The sequence below is a fragment of the Diadema antillarum genome, unplaced genomic scaffold (genome assembly GCF_040938485.1).
Source record: "Diadema antillarum isolate AM-2024a unplaced genomic scaffold, OU_Dant_1.0 seq00001137_RagTag, whole genome shotgun sequence".
NCBI classification, from domain to species: Eukaryota; Metazoa; Echinodermata; class Echinoidea; order Diadematoida; family Diadematidae; genus Diadema; species Diadema antillarum.
Genome location: NW_027271949.1, coordinates 869,583 through 896,616, shown reverse-complemented (window position 1 = coordinate 896,616; position 27,034 = coordinate 869,583). Strand labels below are relative to the sequence as shown.

Here is a 27,034-nt window from a genome sequence, read left to right as displayed (position 1 = left end):
ATAAATGTAACTCTGCATCTGCCAACAGCTGCAGCAAAGGCTTGATGGCATCAGGAATAATGCTTGGCTTTCAGACTCAAACAGATACAGGCATCTTGAAATTTTTGCACATTTCATGCAGCAAGAAACTAGCAATAATAAAACATGTCAATATTTTTGCTTGCCCTGTGTTCCAGTGATTAATGCCTCAATTCTGTAGCATATAAAACATGTGAAATTCATCTTTAATACCCAACTGAGCAGAAAAAAATGACTCGTGTGAAAATATCCACTATTGCAGTAAAAATGCTTCTCAATGCAAATGCAATTTGCCTGATGCAGAGTCAGGTACCTGACATTCCAAGTATACAGACAACAAAATTTGATTTCATTTGTTCTCTTTAGCTGCTGGAGTACTTTGTAAGCCTCCCCATCAACACTGTTGGCATCATATGCAGAGTAACGAGCCTGGTGAATGGTAGCATTATTGCATCTCTGGAGTTTAATGTGACAGCTGGCACACAGGATGATGCTCTCAATAGGGCAACCCAGATTTATAATGCTCAAATCACAAGCAACACTGTCATCACTGATCCTGTCAGCAGAAATGAGTTCACCCTGGCTACCTTCACTGTCAATGGTATGTCATTGTACTGTACTTGAATGTTTGCAGAGGATGGTATTTCATTCAAATTTAAGATATCATTAATGATTCTTTGCATTTATAAAAAATGAAACAATGTTTATGTATATGTATATTTATATGTACTTAGTTATGTACAATATGTCACTTGTAAGTGACATTTGCTTAGTGTTTAGTGGAAGCATAGAAGGTTAGAAAACTTAATTATGAAATGTTTTACCTGAAACAAATTTAGCGTAAGTTACCATATTGTGCACAACTCCTAATCAAACTTTAAATACTACCCTTACTTTGAAAGAATTTATCAGTAGAAAGCTGATTAATCTGTCAAATACTTCTTCACAAAGTAAATTTTGAGATTCCCATATGCATATTGTTCATTGAATTACTTAACTTGGAAATGCACTTCATTGTAAACACTGCATAAACGTGTGCATGTTTTTGGCAAAACCACATACATTTGTATCTCTGTTTTGACACTTTTGAGGATATTCATCGTGTAGATTTTTAACTTCTTACCACTGTATTTTTTGACTTGACATGCTGTGTGTGATTTGTGTAATTCTTTTAATATTCACACACATACACAAATGAAATCATGAGTTTTATTTTATATCAGATTTTCTTCAGATACATGGTTAAGCCAACATAATCATAACCATTTTGTTTAGCATTCGTTTGGTAAAATCATATACATGTATGTCAGAGTAACCATCATCACTCCACCCGTTGTTTTGGCAAAACTATGTTTTTGCCAAATAATGTAGCAGCTGATGTAGGCCTTTTAATTTGACAAAACCATGTATCTTGTAGAACAGAGATATGTGGTTTTGCTAAATCATTCAGAGCTAAAATCAGAAATTGCTAAAATTTATATTCATATAATTAAAGAAATAAAGTTGAGTTAAAGGCCTACAATGTGACAAATTAGCCATGTGTTCACAAACCTATGCATCTCTGTTTCGGCCCATTTAAAATATTTGAAGAAATAGATGTCCAAGTTTGCAACATCAAAATCATTCCTGTATCCTACCACTTACTTCTTTTGACTGGACACATTATTCTTATCTGCATTTAGTATTTAGAAATACCATGTATTTTCTCTAGGCATGTGATTTCCAATATTTTTTTTTTTATTTTTTTTTTTTTGCATCGTTATGAAAAGCTTGTGTCACAGGGAGCGATGATTTCTGCTCCATGCACTCTTTTGGCAAAACCACATACCCTGAAGACCAGAGATATGTGGTTTGCTAAATCATTTGATCATAAATCAGAAATTGTTAAAATTTAAATCTATATTATTTGAAAGCCAATACCCAAATTTTGACAGCTGAGAAATCATGCATACATATATATGAAAAGTTACAAAACCTGAAATTGGCAATATTTTGAGATACTTGGTTCTGCCAAATCTAGGCCATACAAACGTATTACTTAACTACATACACATGTCATCTAGAGCCCGTCTTCATATCTTAAAATTAAATGATTATTCAGGGTTTGTTTGTTTTTAACTGATGTCAAGTTGTTTAATGCCACTGTTCTGGGAATTTCACCGTTTTATACCTGAATATAACTGCCTTTCTGTACTTATTAATAAATTGTATTACTCCTGATATATGTGGAAAGACGTGAAATCATATCCAGACTGTCAAAGTGGTATACATCTGTAGGGATTGAAATAGGTTTACTCCTTCGATACTTTTTCATTTTTGTTGCAGGCAGGGATATTTGCAGAACTCAGGCACCATGTCAAAATGGAGCAACTTGCATTGATCTAGGTTTTGATAGCCATCGGTGCATGTAAGTGCTATTGGCCTTTCTCTTACTTTCTTTCAGTCTCTGCCACCTTACATTTTCCTGTTCCTTTACAATGACATTGCATGCCAACATAAAGTATATCCTCATATTTGTTATCTCTTCAAAGTGGGAGATAATTTGTTCTTGGAAAGCATGAGAGCAAAGATGCTCTCAATTATTATTATTATTATTTTTTTAGTTGCAAGATTCAGAAAATACTTACTCTGTGATTGTCTCGTGTGCTCAGTGGAAGCAAAACATATCCATCATTATTACCTATGTAAGGTAGTTTTACTGGGCAATTGTAATTGGTATTTTGATTGGTCGGAAAATCACCAGTTTCCAGTGGGCAATATTAGTGGGTATTTTTCGTCTTCCAGGTTTCACCATTATCTTTACATGTAAACACTCTTGTCAATCACAAAGAAAAAAATTGATATGCACAAACAGCTGGCATCCGGGTACTTAAGCTCCTGGTGATGAAAATTTGCTGTTGATGAGAGTTTCTCGCGGAGAGGTTTCGCGACGAAGGGCAAATTCCCATACGTTAACACGATTAGAAGACGATCGCTGCACCATGTGTAGGTGTGTGTCTGACTGTGTGCGCTGGCTGTTATGCACACAGCATACCTGAGTTTCACAACAGAGGGCAAATTCCCATACATTAGCATGTAAAAATAGAAGACGATCACTGCAACTGTGTAAGCTGCATGTGCCGCGTACCTGAATTGTGCAGAGGGATTGTATGCATGCGTGTGTATAGTTGAGCGCAGTAGTGTTGGGTTCGACCTGGCAACGAGTGGAAATTTGTTACCTTAAATCGGGAAGTTTACATTGTAATGGTTTAAAGTTAATTCTCAAGATGCCTAATATGGGTAATAGTGATGATATGGACTGTGTACTTTTGGGGGGATACAACATTAATTGCCCTCACTGGAATTGTATTGCCCTCGTCGAATACAATTCTAGTTCGGGCAATAAATGTCATATCCCCCTCGAGGCCAGTCCATATTATATAATTATTTCCCTCACAAATCATTCAATGTCCTCTGATTGGTTGAGGGCATTGAAAGTGACAAAGCATTGTACTAGGTGTTACCAAAACATTTCCCACTTTTGATCCTTAACCCATTGAGGACGAGTCCCGAGTAAACTCGGGCAGGGGTCTATGGGAAATGCATGTTGTAGCAAAATCAAACCATCCTCATGCACGGGTTAATATTTCGAACACTATACATCAGATAACACTGTCATTGATATGAGTAATAGATGAATAGTGTACAGTTTAGTTGGTGGTGGTTTGAATATTGAAGCATGAATCAGTTTCATTAAATCCCTGATTAAAATATAATTCAAAGGTAAGTTCCTTATTTTGGTCTAATTTGAACCCTCTGTACAAAATTGAACTGTACATGGAAACCAATGATGTGTATTTGAGTGTGTGCTTACAATGACCCTGAACAATAGACATGAATACCAAGAAAACCACCTTTTCAGAGCTCTGGTGACTAGGCTTCTGGTCTCTTGCTCAAAGGCACATGAATGCTTTACTAATGATTCATGATGGAATTGCCCTGGGCACTGCTAGTCTGAAACCATGGTAAAGGGCAAAATGCATGCATATGTTTTCATGTGCTTGCATACACTACATTTCAAGATGAATAAAGACTAGCGGTGATACTGGAATTTCTTATGAATATGTAATAGAACATTCAAACCCTGGCCATTGTTCAAAACCATTGTCTGGGTGTTAACCACACACCCCCATACACACCAATTGATCCTTGTGCAAAGTTTTGTACAGAAGACAGAAAAATAGAGCAAAATCTGAAACCTAACTAAAAAATAAATCTTTAATTTTATCTATCTGGTTGAAGCTTTCATTTTGAAAATTACCTCCAACAAAATTGTACACTATTCAGCTATTGCTCATATCAATGTCAGTGTTATCTGATATATAGTATTTTAACTATTAAGGATCAAAAGAGTTTTTTTGTAACACATTGTATTTCCACCATGAAAATCCAAGTCAAACTATTCACTAGTGAAATAGGGAAAAAAAAGACTAGTACATCTTGTATACCATGCTGCCATGGTGATATTTGTGAAGCACATGCACACCACTCTTAATTACAAGTGCGCATTCAGTGCATGAGATGCCATGTCACGGTCTGATGTGTAAAATTATTAGGAAAACCCCTAGAAAGAATCACAAGGATTCTTTTCCTCACCAGAAGGATTATTTTCCAATCAATTCCTAATAGATTAAGCTGATTGCACAGTCCAAGCATTTGCTGTTACACAGTAGAACACAATGCAGGCAGTTACACAGAAAGATGTACAAGACACCTTTTTCGTTATTTTTGCATAATGCATTGCCATGGCAATGGCAAATTTGGAAATTTGCAAATTTGTTACACAATGTGATACCATGGTAACAGCATTTGTTCACTTAGACCAGGCATCCACTAGGGAGCAGACAAGACGCGGACAAGACCCGGAAAGCAAATTTGGTATTCCGCACTCATTCGGCAACCTGTCCGCATGTTCCTGAAAGTGTCCCCTCACTGTGCTAAACATGTCCGGGCGTTTCCACACCTTCAGGAGAGAGAGAAATTTCCGCATCAAAATTTTAATCGAGACCAAAATTTGGACAGGGAAATGAACTTCATGACACCTTCAGCAACTTGTCCTGACGATGTCCTCAGGACATCCCGCCTGTCTGGAACCCGTCCGCTCCTTCCGTAAATGCTCCTGAAAGAATCCCGCGGAGTGGGGAAGCTTCGCCAATGAAAGCGGAAGACACCAGGAATGTTTTTAGGACAGCGCGGAGCCGATGCGGATCTATATATGCAAGTGTCCGGAGCCAATGCGGACATTTTGTGATCAAGACATGAAAGAGTCAACACATTCCATGAGCGAAATGATTTTGAAAGTTGAAAAAATAGATCAATGCAGCATTATGTCAATGAAACGCAAAAAGACCAATAAGGGAGGCGAGGTCCCCATGCAAGCCCCACAACCATAACTCTCTTCCACTGATTAGGAAAAGGTAAATACAAAGGCAGTGGATATTTTGCCAACTGTAACTAGGAAAAAGAGGAAGCAGCACTATCCGCTACGAGTAAACTTTGGGGATTTTTTTAATGTTCTTTTCAGAAGTCATTTTCATTAGAGGGATTTTTAATAGTTGCCATTACATCTATACATGGTGCATCGTTTAGTTCGCTTTAAATGTGACCGCCCAACTCAAACACCACAAAAGTGGAACTAGGTCATTTTTTATATATAAATTATAGGCATAGGGCCTACTATGTTATAAGCTTGAAAATTATATAACTTGTTTGATAATGACCATCCTAAGGGACCAGGGCCAGTGCTCATTCGTTCGTTCGTATTTATTTTGCTTCTCAAATCAAATCAAATCAAAAAATGAATTACATCCATGTGACAAATTAAAGCCAAACATAACCAAATGACAAAGGAGCAACACAAAAGTTTCTACATTACAAGAGTATGCTTTAGAGGGAAAAGAAGATGTGAGTGAGTGCTGTGCGAGTGCAATAGGTGAGTTGAATGTTTTTGTTGGGGTCATTTTATGGTATATGATTATTCTTCAGTATATCAGACTTGAGTATAATAATACTAATAAATTCAGACCAAAACATAAACAAACTCATATCAATTATTATATGCTATTTTACTAAATATATTGAGTTAAAATATTTTTCTTTAAACCAGCTATGAAAGAAAACAGAGTTGTTTATGTTTGTAGGGAGTCGGGTAAAGCATTCCGTGTATCAGGTCCGTGATGCCTCACTGACCTGTGAGCTATAAGTGCTATCTCAGCATCTGTCACAGCTGGTATTTGAAGCAATAGTGCAAAGCGAATTTCAGCTGGTGTGACCTCCATGACGACTAGCAGTCAAATGAGAAAAATTCAAAGTCAGCGCCAAATTTATACTTTTCCATTTTCCTGGTGTTGTCCGCATGTCTAACTTATGTTGTCCGGAAGACATCCTGATTGTCCGTGTTCATTCCTGGTGTAATCCTAGATGTTTCCGTGCTGCCCGGCTACGATTAGCATATTCCGAGGTATTTCGCGCTCTTCCGGAGTGATTCCCAGGACACTCCTAGGAATGTCCGCAGTGAGTCCGCGGACAGTCCACTTGGGGATTAGGGTTGAAAGGTCAAATCATACTACTTAATTATTTGTTACAGACTGCTAATATTGTCATCACTAATTGTAACGTCATTACCTGCATGTACACATTGCATGCATGCATACTATACTGTGAATTGTGTGTGTACACATAAAACATAATTATATGTAATACAAAGCGCGCGCATGAGTTCAAAGATTTCTGGTTCCGGTCAACATCCACTGTTTGTGCGGGCGAGACCTTTCATACTGGACCAACATCAAGTGCATGTTCCATCCACTTTTCATCCACTGTTCACCAGGGTGTCTCTTTTTGGGTACCTTTCATACCAACAGTGGTCTAGCATAAACAGTGGATGACCTCTGGACGTCATTTACTGTTCAGTGTCTGGTATAAAAGGGGTGTTAGTAACTGTACAGTCTTTGCTAGGTCCACCAAACTCACAACACAGGTACATAACCTAAAAATGCTGTTCAAGTTGGAATGTTGGTTAAGTCCAACAAGGTCAAAGGTCAAAATGTCAATGCATTTTATCTGATAGGCACTGTACTTGCAATATTGAGGTGTACTGCAGTAACTTTCCACAGCTTTGAGCTACAATTTGTACATGTATGACCACCAAATTCACACCGCAAGTGTGTCACATAAAGATGTTTTGTAAGTTCTAGCACTTTCTATCACTCTCACTTTGCTAGTCAAAATTGCATTTTGTTTAGCATTGATCACATGTATCAATTTTGTTACAGGTGTTGGGACCAATACACTGGGCCAAATTGTGAAGAGGGTAAGTGGTGTAAGTGTTACGGCAAATGACAAACTTGTTTCATCTTTGTTGTTTAACTAGTTTCTAGGAAGCACTATAAGTAGAGTATTGTATGCTTCAGTAGCAAGTTAGGGTAAATTAAATCTAAATTTCAATTTTCTAAATTGTAATTACAAAACAATTTGTACTGTAAAAGTGGTTTCTTTTGCGTACAGATACTTTCGCGGTTTTCATCGGTGCCCACTTTTTCGCGTGTGTTTAAATTCACGGTAGGCAAAATCTGTGAATTCACAGTCGGCAAAAACGGTTTATTTTGCTCATGAAACCCGAAACTTTAATCCAATTATTCCTTTAGTTATTAAATAGAAATTAAAATTAAATGCAGGCTTACCTGAAATCCCGTCTCTCGAGTACTTTATAACTTGCTTGTACCTACGTGTACATTGCGCGGTATTGCTGTGTGTGTTAACCATCAATAGGCCTACACTCAATGCACAGAATCTTCGTGTGTGCATGTGCGCAATAGCGTTGTGCATGTAACAAGCGGTGAGTTCAAAACATTTTCGCGTGATGTTAAATTCGCGGTTCAACCTCAAAGCGCGAAAAGCGCGAAAAGCGAAAATAAAACCACCGCGAAAGAAACCACTTTTACAGTATTCATGAATGACATCAGCATAAAGTGATGCCCTTTTCGGGGTTTACTGAGGGACAGTTTATTATGACGAAATTTAGTGCCACTAGTGGAGCTTTCTGCTGATTTCATATGCAACGGATTTCAATTTATTAGATTTACTTGATTTTATTAGGCTTTTGGTAAATGTGAGTCATGATTTCAGAGATAAACATTCAGTTTGCAAATTATGCAATAATGCCACATAGCAACATTTGATGTAAATACATTTCTCTTTCAAATTATTGATAAGTGTCAGGGGAGCTTAATCAGATGTTATTCATATTGTAATTTCAACAGACCTCTTTCTGTCTTCATTATTAATACACTGCAGTATTAGTACAAATGCATTAGTATTTAGTATAATTAGTGTTAGTATTCATTCAGCATTTGAAAGGCATTACACGTGAATGATCACACAACAGCTACAAACAAACAAAACAAGCGTGATACAAGGGTACAAGATGTCAGGGAACTTCCCTAAGTTGCCGGGTTGGAAAAAAACTCCATCAAAATCACTATGGCCCGAATTCATGAAGGTGGTACAAATGAAACCATGGTTTAAACCACGGGCGAAAACCATGGAGTGCCAAGTGTTGCATGAAATATTTCGTTACGAAATCAGTCATTTCGTTTATGAAATGATTATTTTGTAACGAAATTACAACATTTTGTAACTGAACATTTCGTCCACAAAATGATAACTTCGTTAATGAAACGGTCATTTTGTCAAAGAAATGACCAATTTCGTAACGAAATATTCCGTGGTTTTTGTCCATGATTTAAACCATGGTTTCATTTGTACCACCTTCGTGAATTCAGGCCTATGGGTCTCTCCAACCAACTCCACCCGTTGAAGACTAGTCCCAAGTATACTCGGGCAGATGTCTATGGGAGATGTGTGTTATGGCAAAATCAGCTTGTCCTCAATGATTTAAGGAAGCACATCAGGGAATACCTGATATTTACTAATTAGCTGGTATTTACAAATTATTCTGCTCACATAGTGCTTGTATTCATCTACTATGTTGCACAGAAACCATAATCCTCTTCCACGCCATGTTTCTCTACAGCTCTGCTTCTTGTACTCAATGTTGTGAGTAAGACAGACACAACAGCAACTCTTGCCTGGAAATACCCTGAGAATCTTGGCAATATTGATGCATTCTTCTTTGAGATAAGGGTGTCTGGTGAAGAAGAACAATGGATTCGCACCCAACTCATCAGTGAAGTGGTCCATCAATTCACAATCACAGATCTGCAACCAGATACCTTTTACTTCATTCGTCTCCTGGCTGTCTTCTCAGGCTTATTTGACCCCTCAGTCATTTCATTTCAGGTTGCCTTTCAAACAATGGAAGGTAAGAAATGTGAAATGCAGCTGATGATTGATATCTTATCTTTCTTATCATTTGGAAAAGTGTATTCCTATCGATCTTTCTAATTGCTAACTGTTTGTGAAGTTATTTAATTTGGATGAAATTTTCATGAAACAATAGAAATGGACCAACAAACAACTCATTAAATGTTTGGTGGTGATCTCTTTAAGTGATTTTTTTTCAGGACAGGATATGGGCATCACAAAGAAAATCTAATAAGGTGAACCATTTTAAATCACTGTTATTGAATGCAGAATGTCATGGCTAAATTAGTTTAAAATATGTTCTCATATGAATCTTTGTAGTGCAGTGTCTGTATTCTTTAAAAGAAGACTGTACTGACATTTTCTAAATGTCTGATAATTCTAATCTACATTTTTTGATGCCTACTACTGGAAAGAGAGGATTCTAAAACCCAGGATAAGCCTGTAATAATTTTTGAAAAAAATGAAAACGAGCAAGCCATGGAACGATCCACACAACTTGGCGTACGTCACAGGTGCTCGGTGGTGCACAACTCCGACTTTAGCAAGACGAACTACACATGTCAATTTACTGATGAAATCTCACACAAAGTACTGCAAAAGCTGTTATTTAGTAAAATTGCAATATGGAGCTGAAATAAGCATGTTAAACAATATTTATTGACTTTTAAAAGGAATCTCTTCAAAAGCTTTTTATTTAGATAAAACTTGTGGGGAATATTCCAGATATGCAAAATGAATTTGGCATCGTTATCCAAACGTGCTGCCCATAGAAAACTGTGTGTAAGTAACGTTACACTAACTATGCATTTATGAGCGATACATGGTTCAACAGTTCAAACTATCTAACGTAGATGAGGGCTGAGTGATGATCTTAAAATCTAAATCCAAATAGAGTCAACGGCAATCACGATTTACGCCTAGTTAGAAGAAAACGGCACCCAGTACACATAGACTCTAGACTAGAACTAGGACTAGGACTACTGAGCAGTCAAGGACCGAGTAGATTCTACGTGGCAGTCCAAGTTTTGATGAGTACACTCTCTCGCCGTCGACAGCTGTACGTGCACAGCGCTAATAAGGCACAGCGTAACATTATAGTATACATACCCTTGCTGCCAGAACTTGAAGAAAGTCTGGACTTTCATCTGGATGTTCTGGCAGCAGGGGTATGTATACTATAACTAGATCTAGACCCTTGTGCTGCAGGCACTGCTGTTCCTGTGCTGAATTTTGTAGGTACATGTAAGGTATCTGCTTTATGGATTTCCAATGTTTTTGTAGTTGAGATAAATCTCATGGTGGTCGTATTTACACCAAGGACTAGATCTAACAATTATTTTTAGTAGGACCCATCTCGGAAGAGTGGCCTGACCACGTAGGCCTAATAGAGATACTAACAGTGCCGCCGCTTTGCGATCCAAGCGTTGGTGTAGGTATAGTGCTAGCGTACTTCCGTATCCATGTAGATACACTTTGTATCTCAAAATTCACTTTACCAAATTGCACCAAAATCACAGGAAATACTTTATGACTCATATCCAATTGCTCACGCTAATTGGAACCAAATCGGGAAGCGTAAGTGTAGTTGTCCGTACTTCCCTGTTGTTGCTAAAAATAATCTACTCTAACGTTAGTACGACTAAACATGAGTGATCGCGGCGTAGGCCCTACCTGCGCACGCACAGACTGAAGTTAGCCAAGAAATTTCATGAGACAAATCTTTCAAGTATTCGGGAGCAAAAAATCAATTTACAAATTATTTGTGGTAAGTTGAATGAAAAATATGGTGCCTAAATCACACAAGTCGCCACAATCATTACACTTTTGAATTTAGTTCCCGCGTAAATTCCCCGTTCGCACAGTACTAGTCGGCTAACTTCAGTTCTAGATTGTGCAGGTTGCGTTTGCCAAGATCTCTCGCGAAGAGTGAGTTTGTTTTGAGTGACAACTTGAAAGTTGCCATCGATATTGATACTTCCCGATTACCAATTTCGTTCAAATATAAGAGAGTACTTCGAAATATGCTTAGAAGTATATCCTGTAATTTTGGTGCGATTTGGTTCAGCAAAATTTGAGATATCTACATGGATAGGACAGTACACAAGCACTGCCTGCTAGCTAAATTAGGCCTAAGCGTCGTCTGCTACTCGGTACGAATTAACGCACGCGTATGCGAGCGCTTGTAATCAGTAATATAGTGAGCACCTTTGACATCATGACATCCGGGCTCGTCAGCTCATTAGCATGATTCTCACCTAAAAAGTTCAATTTTTAACGTGAAATTACGGACTAAATCGTTATGAAATTTTGATTCTGTTCGCACCGCTGGGTCTTTTAGAATTAAAAGAAGAACATATAAAAAAATAAAAAACCGATACAATGCCCTTTTAACATAACTCATTAGAGAAAAGAAGGATGATAGATCATGAAAGGCCTACAATGCATGTAATAGCAATTTGATCTAGAATGTATACTGGTACTAGTCTGGACTAGGTGCTTAAGAGTTAAATTACCCTGTAAATTCAAATGTCATTCCTAAATGAAAAATACAGAACTATTGCATGAAATGCAAAGTATGTGGACAAATAACTCTCCAAGGCAAAGGTCTGTCATCTTTAAGCTTTTTCTTTTCCTGTAGGCCTAAACTATATAGGGTTTTTATGCCTCAGTCATGAAGTGTCGCTGGAGGCATTGTTTTCAGGTTGTCCATCTGTCCTTCCCTCTACCCATAATCAATTTTGTGGACAGTGTAACTTAAAAACTCTTTGAGGTATCCTAATGGAACTTGGCATATGTATGTGGTGTGAGTGGACTAAGTTGTGCCTATCAGCTTTTGGGTGCACATGCTCATGGTCAAAGGTCAAGGTCAAATTCTCAGAATTTCACTATTTCACTCATATCATATTAAGTACTTGAAAGTATTTTCTTGAAAATGTGATACCCAGGAATGATTCTCAAGGGAAAGTTTTGAAAGTTTTGGGCCATGGGGTCAAAGGTCAAATGAAAGGCTAAAATTTCACTTTTTCTGTTTATCTCGGAAATTGTTTGAAGTATCTTCATGGAACTTAGTACATATGCATGTATTGCCTGACAGTGATTCTCTCAGACTTTTGGGGTCATGGGGCCAAAGAGGAAGGTCAAATTCTCAAAATTTTGCTATTCCCCCCCCCCCCCCATATCCATGCAATCCCCAAAGGTATTTTTTTAACTTACCGTTTACATATATTCCGACCCAGATAAAGATTTTCTGAAAAGGTTTTGGGCCATGGGGTCAAAGGTCAAGGAAAAATAATGAAATTTCTAATTTTTTCTCTATATATTGGAAATGACTTAAGTTAGTGTTATGAAATCTGTACATATGTACTGCCTGACAGTGACTCTCTTGGTAATTTGGGGGTCATTGGGTCAAAGGTCAGTTTAAATTGCTGCAATCCTCCTGTGTAATGCTGAAATTACACTAAAGGTCACTTTTTCTCCATTCCTTGCTCAATGCATAAACTTAACAATTATAGGTAAGTACATGTATGACTGCACAATGATTCTGTAGGGAAAGATTTTGGCCAGGCAGTCACAGTCATGAAGGGAAAATGTTCAAATGCCACATTTTTCCCCATATTCTTAAAATAGCTCAGTATATTGTTATGAAAATGGGTGTTACAAGTTAATAATTAGTCAAAGAATTATGATCATATGGTCAAAGGGGTTCCATGACATATGCTCCTGCAACAATTGCTCCCATGGGATATCTGTACTCCAAGTCAAACATAAATTCTACCCATGAATATAACCCTAACCCTAATCCTAATCCTCACATCAAACTAAACCTAAAACCCTGTCACAACCCTAACCCTAGCCCTAACCTTAAGTCCTTGGAGATAATAAGACGGAAGCAAAATCAAATGTCGCAGAAGCAAATGTCATTTCACAGGTTAAAGAGCAAGGATCAAAGGTCAATCGAAAATGCTCAAATCCCTGAATACCTGCTTTCTTAAACAATTTACCCATCCATTCAAATGAAATCTACATCAAGGAAAGTAAATACTCAACACATAACAATTAAGCGTGTCATTTTACTTTATTGCCAATTATGTGACAGTTTCGTTTCATATTGTCAAGATGTACTGTAGATGCATTGGGAAAACCATGTAATTTGGTGGAGACATACATGATGTTGGCATTTACCAGTCGCCATAGCGACATTTCTATTTGATCCATATGCTTTGACCAAAAGAAATGATTTAAAGCAGCTCTATTGAAAACAACAAGGTCCTATGTGTAACAAGTGGAGTATTGTGAAACACAATATATGACCTGCAACAACGGTCTCAGGCCAAAGTCGCAAGAGCAAAATCCCTCCTATGCAGGGTACAAAGATTTTGACCGTTATTTTTGTTGATTTTGTTTTTTGCAGAAATAGAATTGTTGATATGTTTACTACATCTGCACTAAATTTCATAGCAGAAGACAGTTCTCTTGTTTATATTTCATCATTATTTCCATTACTCACTGTTCCACCATCCATGACATAAATGACAGAGATGTGTTGTGAAAAAGGTGCATTGTAATAACACCAAAGTAAAGGATATTACCACAAACAAGACAAAGACCAGCCAGTTAGAACCAGCTTTTAATTCCAAAAGCCAAAATGAGTCAGGTTCCAGACCAAGCTAGGTATTTGAGCAATTTGGTTTTGCAAAGTTTTGCACAAATTGTCATCAGCCATTTCAGCAGCAGCATTGTGTGCATTTCAAGTTCAGCTCTAGTGCTGGTGTTAGTGCATGTGTTAGTGCTATCTCAACACTAGCAGCAGCAATAATCCCAAACTTTTGAAATCAGCCTGTGTTTGCAGGTTGACCTCAAAATTATGACATCAATATTTTTGATAGCTGGGGTGGGGTCCCGTATTGAATGTGTCTTCTGAACCAAGCTTCACTGTTTGTGTTGGCAATTTACATGGTGCTACTGTTTGTTATTTCAATGTGGGTGTTGGTGTTAGCTATTACTTCTTGTGAGACTCACTTTCACGTACATGGATTATGTACATTTTGCCTTCATACTCTATGCAAAGGCAATGGTCACCAGCAAAATGTACATGAACAATCTAGACATGGTTACATACGATACAGATCTGAGCCTTGGAACAAAATATTAAAATCATTGTATTTTGAATAAAGAATGAAATTTGAAGCATTTTAAACCATCTTGCCCTTAATGTGTCTAAAACTAATAATAGCAGTAATGCCAACTTAACTTGATAAAAGGGCCAGCACTTTTATTATTGAGCAATTCCAGCATGATAACACGGACTTCGTAGTAATTTGTAAATAAACACTAGTTACAGTGTAAGTGTTAGGGATTGATGATTGTGATAAGTATGGTTTGCATTGATCTGACTATCAGTTTTAGAGCATGATATAAGGCAGATGCCTGGGAGATAGAACTATATAACACCAACACTGCCATTGAACTTGAAATCATACATTGTATGCTGCATTATCTTCATTCTTTGTTTCAAGTGTAATGCGGCCACAAAAACAAAATGTGGTTGCATATAGTATTTCATTTGGTTTAAGTCAACCTCCTGGAGAATACTGTTGGCTGTCAAGAATAACTGAGTAGAGGGTAATTCATATGTGACCCGCTACAACAAAATGATCCTAAAGTCGGGCGAGGTCGATTATTTGAAAATTGCATGACACAATTCCCTAATCTTTCTGCTTTAAATTGATATACAACACGTCTTATAACAATAATCGGCTGCGGAGATATCAATGTTTAAAAGAGAGCATGTCAAGACGTCTGGGAAATCACTGTTTCGAGAAAGCGCCCTAAAAGTTCTCCTCGCAACGCAATCACAGTCAAGAGACACGCAAGTCAGTATTCACCTGCGGACAATAGAAGGTAAGCCCTAGCAACCCCCGAAATGCTCATTCAATCACAGCGTCGGCGGTCTCCTCACCGACCAATCAGTGACCAGGATGTCAGGAGAAGCGGCTGGGCATAGCGCAACCCGCCCGCACGCACCAGTCGACTGGGCAGAGTGCGAGCTTCACGCTTCAGTTAGCGGCAAGCAGCAAACTGACCAATGAGATCACTCTGGTCGTTGTTAGGGGCGGAGCCTATGTGTGGCGCTCAATCCAAATGTTCGAATCAGTTTCTGCTTCGTTGAAACGCCAAAAAACATGGCCCAGAAAAACGCTATTTTTTGGTCTTTCCTTTCATCATTTTGCTTCAAAATTTCGACAGATGATAGAAGACATGTCAGACTCTAATGATATGTCAAATTCAGAAAATCGTAAGTTTTGACCAGTTTTGATGCTCTAACTTCAAACTCGATTTTCACGGCTTCGACCGTGCACGACTTTAGGACCATTTTGTTGTAGCGGGTCACATATATATCCCCCCAGACCATGGCATTTAACTCTTTATGTGCCATGTTTGCACATCCCACTCAATCGACGGCGTGCCAACTTCGCATATTCCGCTCAAACCCACTAATCCGCTTAAACCCATCGATAAATCGCCTAATCCCGCGGTACAATGAAAGCTTTTCTCGCGCTTTTGTTCTGTTGAGGATTTGAAACTACCAAATATATTCATACATATTCTTTCGTGTATAACGTCCAAAAACTATAAGAAATCGGTTGGGACAGCACAAATATCAACAAATGTAAACAAAGGAATTAATTAAATGATTGATTATGTTCTTTTATTATTAAAACAATAAAACATTCAATTCTTCAGTGTATTTCTTAACCTGAACTTGAAATTATATCTGTTTGTAAACAATGACAGAAATGAGGACTTGGCATTTGTATTGGGATTCAAAATAAATCTAATAAAAGTAATAGACAACGTTCTTGTGACTCTCTTGGATTATAAACAACTTCAATATAGGCCTACACTCATCAAGATAGATTACTTTGAATTGTACAAATGCCCGAATAATAACCAAAATAAGGCAATTGAATAAGGCAATTGAATGTTACCGTGACAATCGAGAATATTATTAAATACGTCTATATACGAACAGTCAGGCCAGGAGAAATCAGGTGGAAGTCTCTGGTGAGAAATAAAATGAATGTCCTGGTAGCAGGAAACTTGGAATAACGATGCTGCAGTTGGGAGATTTCGCGGTGATGATGGAGTCTAACAATAGATCCGGTAGCGATGCAACAGGTAAAAGGTAGTTCTCGGAGATGATGGAGTCTAGTTCTGGTGGCAATGCAACAGTTAAAAGGTAGTTCTCAGAGATGATGGAGTCTAGTTCTGGTGGCAATGCAACAGTTAAAAGGTAGTTCTCGGAGATGATGGAGTCTAGTTCTGGTGGCAATGCAACAGTTAAAAGGTAGTTCTCAGAGATGATGGAGTCTAGTTCTGGTGGCAATGCAACAGTTGAAAGGTAGTTCCTGGAGATGATGGAGTCTAGTTCTGGTGGCAATGCAACAATTAAAAAGGAGTTCGCAGAGATGAAAAACCAGGAAAAACCAGGTAGTGATGAGAGAGTTCAGAGAAAACCAGATAACGATGAGAGTGGTGTTGACAGTCAGATCGAAGAAATCGAAGTTCTCAGAGATGATGGAGTCTAGTTCTGGTGGCAATGCAACAGTTGAAAGGTAGTTCCTGGAGATGATGGAGTCTAGTTCTGGTGGCAATGCAACAATTAAAAAGGAGTTCGCAGAGATGAAAAACCAGGAAAAACCAGGTAGTGATGAGAGAGTTCAGAGAAAACCAGATAACGATGAGAGTGGTGTTGACAGTCAGATCGAAGAAATCGGGTAACGATGAAACTGAGTGTAACAACAAAGTCCGAACGGAAAGTGTCTCTGAAGAAAAACGGTGTCAAGTTCTCTCCGTGAAAATCTATCGAGCAATTATATGATCATCTCCTGCTTTGTGAATTGTCTAGTAAGTAAGTAAGTATCTATCTCTATCTTTTAAAATGTCTGCAAAACAATGCGTTGGTAGAATCCCACGTCTTAGCAAAGACAACAATGCTAAAAAAATGAGCGCGACGCGCTCAGAAAACGCACAAAGAGGCGCGCCTCAAATAGAGCAGCGCTCATTATTACTCAATAATAGAATACGCATATAACTTATTTACAGGCACATACGTCATAATCATACATTAAATATACATAGACTGTGGCTAAGACGTAGGCCACAATAAGAACATGCTACAGTTCCTTTTACATACAGCGTGAATTCTATGTGGTGATTGACTAGCAAGCGGTGCTCCCAACTAAATCTGCGTGTAAATTCTAAGTTTCTCTCACGGTTTCATGTGCAAAAGTCATGCCTTTACAGTAATGTAGCAACTGCTCATTAAAACAATAAATAGAAATAGATTTGTCATACAATTCATATCAAAGCAAAGCTTGGCATTCCTCTTCAACTTTGCTCACTATTATGTCCAGCTTAACAGAAATTTGTAGAAGTTATATAGATTGGAAAAACAGAATTCTTTCTCAAAGCATGACTACCTTCGTGTCTCAGAATATTAAATGTGGCACACAGATGGTTTCCACCATGGCAAATAAAGAGTTAAAGAGTAGAGGCTGGATAAGGATTGCTTGGATTTTATGCACATGGTATACATTTCTTTTTACATCGTTTAGCTTCAGTGATGCCAGAAAAGGGTGCTGATGTCCAAGCTTCTGTGTCTTACTCCACACTGATATGGATCCTGATCATCATTGCCATCATGGCCTTTATCCTCTTTCTGTTTGTGGTGATGATGGCATATCGGAGGCGGGACTCTGTCAGATTGCCCTTTAAAGGAGACAACAAAGGACGATTTGAAGCTTGCATCAGGGTGAGTAAAACTTGCTGCAGATTTCATTACTTTTTAGTTGTTGTGTGTCATTTTCCTTTTCTTAACTGTGCTGATATGCCAGTAAATTTAATTTGCTGTTCACATGTTACGATACTGATTTCACAATGCGTTTTGACTGCATGGGTATCAAAGTGAGTATCTATCAGCAAGAAAAAAAAAGGCATAAGAATAACATCATTTGAAGTTTCGTTTGTATGTCAGTGTTTGATAATGTGGCTCTAAATGTATAACATATTATGTACAGTCAACTTTTAACCCATATCCACCGGTCGCGTAATGCAGTTCAAAGACTGTTGCTGCCGGAGACTATTTCCCATAAGTTCACTACACTGTGCCATCTCAAATTCAAGGTGATGTCACCAACACTTCTGGGCCCCATTTCATAAAAGGTTGATACGATAACAACTCTTGCTGGAATGGCAATTGTCATGGTAACAACACGAATCCAGCTTCCTGATTGGCTGTTGCTATTGGAAGTTAACATTCCAGCAAGAGTTGTCATTCTAACATCTTTTATGAAACAGGGCCCTGAAGAGAAAACTATGGAAAACTATATATCAATTGAAAGAGAGAGTAATGGCCTTTCATATAAGTTGTAAATCAGTGTCATGTCATGAATTATGTGACGTCATATGATTTTAGTATCTACAAATGATTAGCATACTTCTTCGAAAGAAACCACTATTAGAAAATATTTATAACCTTCATACCGGTACAGAAAAACAACTATCAATTTTGATATTGTCGTAATGTAAGCTTTCCGTCGGTTTATAACTCATAGGGTATATTGCTGAAACAAATACAAAGAAATGTCGAATAATAACTCAATGATCTGCGCTCTGCAAACCAGTCTGGTCTATAAACTCATAGACGCTATGGATGGGACTATTGGAAAGTAGACTTATACGTACACACACAGGAGTATTCGATCTCACCTATTCTGTCAGCAGCCTGCTGTAAACCTCCAAGTGAATACAAACTCAAATGAAAATATCACTAACAGGAAGTGATGCAAAGGACTGGGGGATATCAGGTCAGAGTTCACAAGCTATAATAAGCTACATAAATGACGTCATCGTCCAAGCCATTTCTGCTACAGATTATCCCATAGACTGGCGTTTGCGCAACTATGGAATATCCCATAGATATCGGCGGATATGGGTTAATCATCCCAACATGAACTGTTTGCCACTAAACCTTGACAAGGTGATGTGCGTCAGTGTGTATATACTTTTCATGTTGTAGTTACTGTGAACAATGCAGGGTTACCCACAGAGACAAAGTGGTGTGTATACAAGTACAAATGTATATCATAATGTAGTAGCATACATGGCATGCAAATAGAGTCATATTTGGCACTGATATTTGCTGGCATGGACCATCACTCAGATTCAAACAGAAGTCAAAACTTTTGAAATTCAGGGTTTTTTAATGAAATGGATTTCCGTGTTTGTAACATTGAAATAGAATGATCATGTCTATATTTAAAGCAAATAGATTAAATATATTAAAGCACATAATTATACATTATATTCCCAAATCACACAGAAAAACAAAGATGGAAAAACTGCCATCAAAATATGATAATGTCAAAGACCATTCCAAGAAAGTGAGCAGTTTGTGATCAAGAGAGAGAGAGAGAGGGAGAAATAAAGGGGATGGTAGGGGAGAGTTTTGTGCTCATGGTATGTGAAAAGTTCATACATACTTTAATTTTCATAAGAGTTCTTTTTGGCAAATCTTCAGTGAAAATTGTGTGCATTGAGCGTCTGCCAAAAAGAAAGTGTGTGCCGAGCACATTATTAATGCAAGATTAGGCTGCTAGTCATTATAGCACTGAATAGGTCAGCACTGATTTAGCCGATGTATTTGTTAAAAAGCTCAGCACATTTGGGTTGATCAAATGGTGCATTAAGTGTATGCTGCAATATTAGCAGAACACATCAGCAAAGTTTGGAGCAAATCTTAGTATCTGTTGAAAAAATATAAGAAGTTTACTGTAGGTCATGATATCACTTATGGAAAAAGGAAATTAAGAAAATGTGAGAATATAATAAATATAAATATTTTTGTAACAAGTACAAATTCCCATGACATGAGGCAAATCTCTCGTTTGAAGAAGCTACACCCCTGTAGACAATGCCAGTGTATATCTTGGCAATCAAGGACTTAAAAACCAAAGATATAAAACACCTGTTTCTTGACAATGGCCTAATCTAAGCATCAGTCACTGCCACGGGGGGGGGGGGGGGGGGGGGGGGGGGGGGGCACCCGCGAGAGGAGGAGATTGTTTTGGTTTTGGCATGGGCTATGTCGCTCCATGGTGCGTGTGTGTGTCGACAAACTTGTACAATGCTCTCCTTCTAATTCCTGTATTTTCGTTATTTATGGGTCAAATTTTTTCGTTCGAAATTCAAAACGGATGACTATAGAATTTCTCAATAGAATATAAAATCTAAAACTTTAGAAAGAATAGAGAAAATTGAGTGCACTTTGAATGGTCTGCCACAGGCAGATATCCTTATCATGCTCTTACGTAATATGACAGCTGTTGCAGTCATTAAACCCTGGCTTGTCCTCCAGGTTTGCCACGCCTGAGTAGAAAGTTATTTTGCAGTGGGCAAATACATCTACTCCCACTTCTCAAACGAGGAATCGTTAGGGGGGTATAGCACCCCATCAGCTTCGTTTGGCGATGGGGTCTCGCCTCAAATGGGGGTTTGACAGCATGACTTGTTGCTGACATATTTTAAGAGCAGCATTAGTTCCCCTGCTTTCTGACAGAGGAAAGTCAAGTACTCTTTCATTATGCAGGAAGAGTGACAAAATATTATCCGTACATCACATCATATAATGTTGTAGTGTTCTAATCCAGCAATGGAGGCACCAAATTTTTGAAAAATCGTAACTATTGAACGAATTGTCTGATGTGCCTTAAACTTCACCGATGTGTTCTACTAATATTGCCACATTTTTTATCAATCCATAGATATGTTTGGGTTTCCTTGTTTTATTGAAGGTGATTGCTCTGTTTTTTGCAGCCGCTTTTCTTAAGTGTCCCAAAAAGTTTTTCATTTTCTTTCAAATTCTTCCGCTTTGAAGGTTTGATAGTTTGTCCCAGAATCATAAAGTATAACTGATATTACAGCTCACATAACAATTGACAGAAACATTGACAATATGGAACCAAGGTCCACTGCTTTCTTTAAATATATTTCCTCTGGTTAATATCATCAGGCTCAGGTTTTTGCTGTTTCCTCTGGCCATTATGCTGTTCCCTGTGGTCAAATGAATGTCAGGTTTATAGTTGTTGGTGGGAGGGGGGGATCAAGGGTAAATGTGTGAGTGACTTTGTGTATGTACCTGTCAGAGAGGGCTCCTGTATTTTTTTTTAAGGGCGGGGTGGCTGTGGGAGAAATGTGGGGGGATCAAGGGCAAATGTTAAGGCCACCCCCCTCCCTTGATGACTGGAAGAGTCTTTAAGCAAAACCCTCAGGGAGGCATAGGCTTTTATCTTTCTTTCTTTTCTTTTTTTTTTTTAGCAAAATGTGGGTGAGAGTGGTGGTGGGGGGGGGGGGATGGTGCCAGAAGACAAACCTTGAGTTTCTGCTCACCTCTCAATACTCAAGTTACATGCTAAAAGCAAGCAAAAGGGAGAAGCAAACAAATGAAGGAGAAATATTTCAGGTTTTTTTTCTTTAAATAAAAATGTGGCAAAGTATACATGAATGAAAAAACAAAAACAACAACATGAAGCCCAGAGACCCGTTGATTTTTGTCATAACCTTGCAGATCACCATCTCTCCCTCTGATTATGAACCAGTGAATGTAATGAGACTACAATTTACTTATTGTACATTTAACAATACTTAACATTGATCATACTGATTAACATTTTACATTGGTTGATTCTATCCATAATTCACATTGTAGAACTATTTGAAGCACTAGAGCTGGATTCTTTTGTCTGCAAGTGGTTAATAGTGGCTTAATAAAGCCACTGTTTACCATTGGGAGCAGTGATTAAAAAAAAATATTGGAGATTTCATATTTGATGCTTATGTACAAGTGTATAGTCCAGTAGTATCACAAAATGTCCTACCATATAGGAATTTCGCAGTAAAGCCACAAATATAATATTCCAGAAATGATTTTGATAATACTATAGTTTATGTTTCGTGTATTTAACAATACTTAACATTGATTATACTGACTAACATGTTTATATTGGTTGTTTCTATCCATAGCTCACATTTTAGAAGTATTTGAAGCACTAAAGCTGGTTTTTTTTTTAAATCTGCAAATGGTAAATACAGTGCACTCCCGTTATAACAAACACAGTTATAACGAAATTGCAGTTACAACGAAGGAAAAATTTAGGCCGCAACATTATCCACTCTGTGTACTTTTATTGTTTATTTGTTCGGTTATAAAATAATTTCGAAATACATGTAGCGAAAGAAATCTGCCGGTCCCGAGGACTTCATTATAAAGGGAGTCCACTGTAGTGGCTTTGATATTCACCGGGGTAAACAGATGAAGAAGATCATGAATATTAATTCTTTGTCCACAGTTTCTACAAGGAAGAGGAATCAGACCACAGTACCTCAGCTTCTGCTGAGTTTATTTTCAGTTTCAAGATTTCTTTCATTTCATCTGTTACATTAATGATATGTGACCTTGCATCACAAGCAAAAAGTTGCATGCCTTGATTTTACATGAGGTCTCAAATAGTTGAAATATGTGAACCTTATCAATCTTCAGGGTTTTTTTTATATTTTCTGAAAGAGATCATTAAACAAATGGGAAATTGTGATTGGTTTGCCCTTTTTTTAAACACTTTTATTTTATTTTATTTCTTTTTTTGAGAATAGTGTGATTAGTTGGATGTCTTTAGAGGCCCTCTTTCATTTCTTAAAAACCCTTCAAACACTCCTAATTTTCAGTGCTGATGACTTTTCAAAGAATAGTGCTACTGCATTTAAAGTTGGTATCAGTCATAAGTAAAATGTGCATAGTAACATTTCTGAAGTAAAATTTCAGCTTAATCTGATAATCTCTTCAATGTGTTTGCTACAGAGTTTTACATCCTGTTGCATGTCCCATGTATTGCACATAGTTCAGCACGGTGAGATTAAGCACTTGTACAGACCCCAAGCTCCAAAGCCTCTTTTCTCAGTAAATAAATACTTTTCCGGAATCTGTATTTATATTGAGTTCTACATCATTTTTAAGCTTAAAATCTGTAATTTCAGAATCTTCCCTGAACTAAAAATTCATGTCTGACGACTATTTGGTGGTTTTGTGATGCAGAGTCACATATCAATCAGTTAATCTACATGTATAGTCACTACTGAGACACAGCAGCCATGGCAAGTAATTGACTTCAAAAAATTCGGTTCCGTGGAGGTGAGCGATGCCCCAATGCCTGAATCGTCTGAGGCTTGTAGCAATGCCAAGGATTATGAGAAGGAGGAGGAGGAAGGGGAAGAAGGTAAACAGGACACGATGGCTAGCAGGCTAATGAGAGAGAGGGGGAGGGGAGAGACTTAAGTTGGTGGGGAACAAATAACTTTGCATTATATTTATATAATATTGGATGGCTATGAATGGGATACCAGGGAATATTGTACGAGTTAGGGCCAATATTGCACGAATCGAAGATGAGTGCAATATTGACCCTAACGAGTGCAATATTCCCTGGTATTCCATGAATCAAGGCCATCCAATATAATTATTATCATCTATACAATCAAGTAAAGCTAGCATAAACTGCACAAAATTACCCGGCTTCTACTCATCTTGGAAGTTGACTCGGCAGTCACATCCCAGCGCTGAAAAAGGGAAGCCCCTAAAACTGCGTATGAAACAAACAGCTAGCAAGATGTTTGCACGCTTGTGAATTGTAACAAACTGACGCACACTAGTAGCAAGCGATTGCGCATTCAGCAAGCGCTCGTGCAATAGACGAGACAGAATTGAATATGGTGTGATCTTGAACAGCAAAAAACAACGGTAGCACGTTGGCCTATGCGCTTCGTTCAATATGCTCTGATATTGAACGGTAAAAATTGAGCGGACTGCAATACGCATTTTTAATGCGCTGTTAAAACGTCCTATATAGATGATATAGATGATTGGAAATAAACTATGATTGAATTGATAATTCCTCATATTGTCTGTGTGTGTCAAATGGTTGTCGCAAAGTCATCCTGATTGTCCTAGTCCCTGACTTGACCACTCCTACTGTACAATCCTTGATGTGTCTGCACTGTCCTGCTACAATCACCTTTTTCTGCAGCATTGTATGCCCTTCCCAATTCATTTCTAGGACACTCTTATGTTTGTCTGCAGTCAGTCCTTATAGATTCCTAGTAATGTCTTTGGACAAGTTAATTCACACACTTTTTCTGCGTCTGACGCAGTAAGAATGCCGAAATGGCATAATTTGCTTCTGCAACCTTTCTTAGTCTTTTTGGGGCTCTAGTGGACGTCAGCCCTAAAGGGCATTCAAGGTTTAAAATTTCATTTTTATCTCTTTACAAATCAGAGTTTCATCAAACATGGTGGATAAACAAATGAGTCTTTAGTTCAACTTTAAAAGCAGTCAATATTCAAATGTAATGGATAGCTTGAGGCAATCGATTCCAGACATTATCACATCAAATGATCAAATTTTACAAGGTTGACGTCAATTGATGTATTCGCACTGATGACATCAAATTTAAAATGCTATTATTGCAATTTCCGTAGAGAATTTCACAAGCTAAAAATACTGAAAATCTGGCTGAAATAAGTCATTAAGGAGAAAAATATGCTCAGATATGTTTGACATTTGATGACACCCACAAATAAATCAATCAAATTTTACAGACTGAAAGTAAATCGATGTTTTCACAGTAATAATGTCATCAAATCAAAAAGCTTTTATAACTACAATAGAGATTTTTTAAAGCTACTTGTTTTATTGCATACTTTCTTTTGATGAATGCCTTGTAAAATGTACTGAAACCTTTGTTTAAATATGTAAGATATGCTTAAAACAGTTTGAAATTTGATGATGTCATTTTTTATTTCTCGTTTTTTCGTATCAGTCAAAATTTGACATCAATTCCATCATGCAGGGCGGGTGCACATCTAAATAACCCAAAGTATCTGCTACAATACATCAAAGTTTTGGATAAATTTGTCCAAAGACAAGTAAGCTATTGTGCAATGAACACAGTCATATCAATGGGCATTTTCAATGAGAATTGAAGTACGTCCTCTTTTATAAACCTTTATGCTATTTGTTTTATTGTGGGGAGGAGAGAACATGCTGATTTGCTGAGCTCAGGTCCTTTCATCCTAACTTTCCCTTTATAAAAATAATGTATAACTAAAAGGTTTCTGATGATGGATTCGGCACATTTTTACTGAACTTTTTGGTAATTCACTCTGGGAAATGTCCCAAACCATATAAAAGAGGTGGAGATGTGAAGCTCCTCAGATGAGGGAGCAAGGAGACAGCTTGTGTGCGAGCTGAGGACATCTCAACATAGCTGTACAACAAAAGAACTCTCACAATAAACCCTGCAGGAAGGTGATCAACTGTACACATGAATTGTGTTATGCTGTTCCATTCCTGTGCTAACATGTGGCTTAACCCTAAAAAGACTGGGGGAGGCCTAAAAGGCCCCCCCCCCCTCGACATTTCGCGCAATTACTCTGCAACACGCAATGCTCTCGCCACGATGTTCTACGACTTTTTTTCTTTCAAGTTTCCCACACATTTTGACACCAAATTTGTGACACCCGGGGGTACGGTTCTGAAGTTACATAACATTTTGTACATGCATGTAAGGCCGAAAATGGCTCAAAAATATAATTTTGTGTACAAAGTCAATGCAAATTGAGTTTTTTCACATGGTTCATATATCTACTCTCAATGGCTAAAATTAATTTGTTTTAGGAGTATTATGCTTCAAAAAGTGTCTGCCACAAATTTTGTTTAAAAAAACAACAAAAACAAAACGTCAAAAACAAAGAAATACATAAGAAATCCATGAAACAATAGAATAAATAAGAAATTAATTTTGATACCGATTTTTTTTAAGTGCATTTGCTTAGAATGCCACAAAGAATAATTAGACAAAAAATGAGCACTTTTGGAGCTTTATTTACTGATTGAGATCAAAGAGTCTGATTTGTCGCATAAATTAGCATAATCAATCAAAATGAAATAAAAGAAGACCATTTTGGAAAATTCAAATATACGATCTTGTAGATTACATGGCACACTACCATTGTGCAAATTTTCGCGGCGATCGCGCGATCCACGGCTGAGATCTTAAGGGGGGCCCTTTAGGCCCCCCCCCCCAGTCTTTCGAGCTACCAAAATAGCCCAGTCTTTTTAGGGTTAATGGTGGTGAGTATCTCTGTCAGCGACAAAGCCAGTATCAGCTTTGTCACATGAAGACAGGCCTAAAGAGTCACTGGACAGTGGTATCGTGTGGTATCGTTCCGGCGTCTTGAAGAATTGCTAATGTAACACTACTATTCAAAAATGGCGACAAAAGAAACCCAATACTGTTGGCAAAGTCATGGAAAAGATATACAGTACTCCCTCTGAGAAAATGTAACATCCTTCATCATCACCTATGACTTGATCAATTTTTCCTTCAGAACGACAGACTATCAAAAGAAGAATGCCTCTTCTATTGCTTGCCTTAGACCCTTGACTTCAATTCATTTGGCCACCCCAGTGTCATTTCTCAATATTTTGTGAACTACAATCGTGGGTATGTGTTTCCTGTAAACCTCATCTCCTTTTGA

The 27,034-nt window shown here is 37.8% G+C and overlaps 1 protein-coding gene across 1 annotated transcript in view; it reads left to right on the top strand.

Moving 5' to 3' along the window:
* Positions 1 to 27,034, top strand: part of LOC139744111 (uncharacterized) — a 226,970-nt gene that overhangs the window by 71,044 nt on the left and 128,892 nt on the right. Inside the window, exons 7-11 of the mRNA XM_071654568.1 lie at positions 385 to 619; positions 2,344 to 2,425; positions 7,332 to 7,369; positions 9,092 to 9,379; positions 18,003 to 18,199. Of these exons, the coding sequence (XP_071510669.1) occupies positions 385 to 619; positions 2,344 to 2,425; positions 7,332 to 7,369; positions 9,092 to 9,379; positions 18,003 to 18,199 (840 nt within the window). The remainder of the gene's footprint in view (positions 1 to 384; positions 620 to 2,343; positions 2,426 to 7,331; positions 7,370 to 9,091; positions 9,380 to 18,002; positions 18,200 to 27,034) is intronic.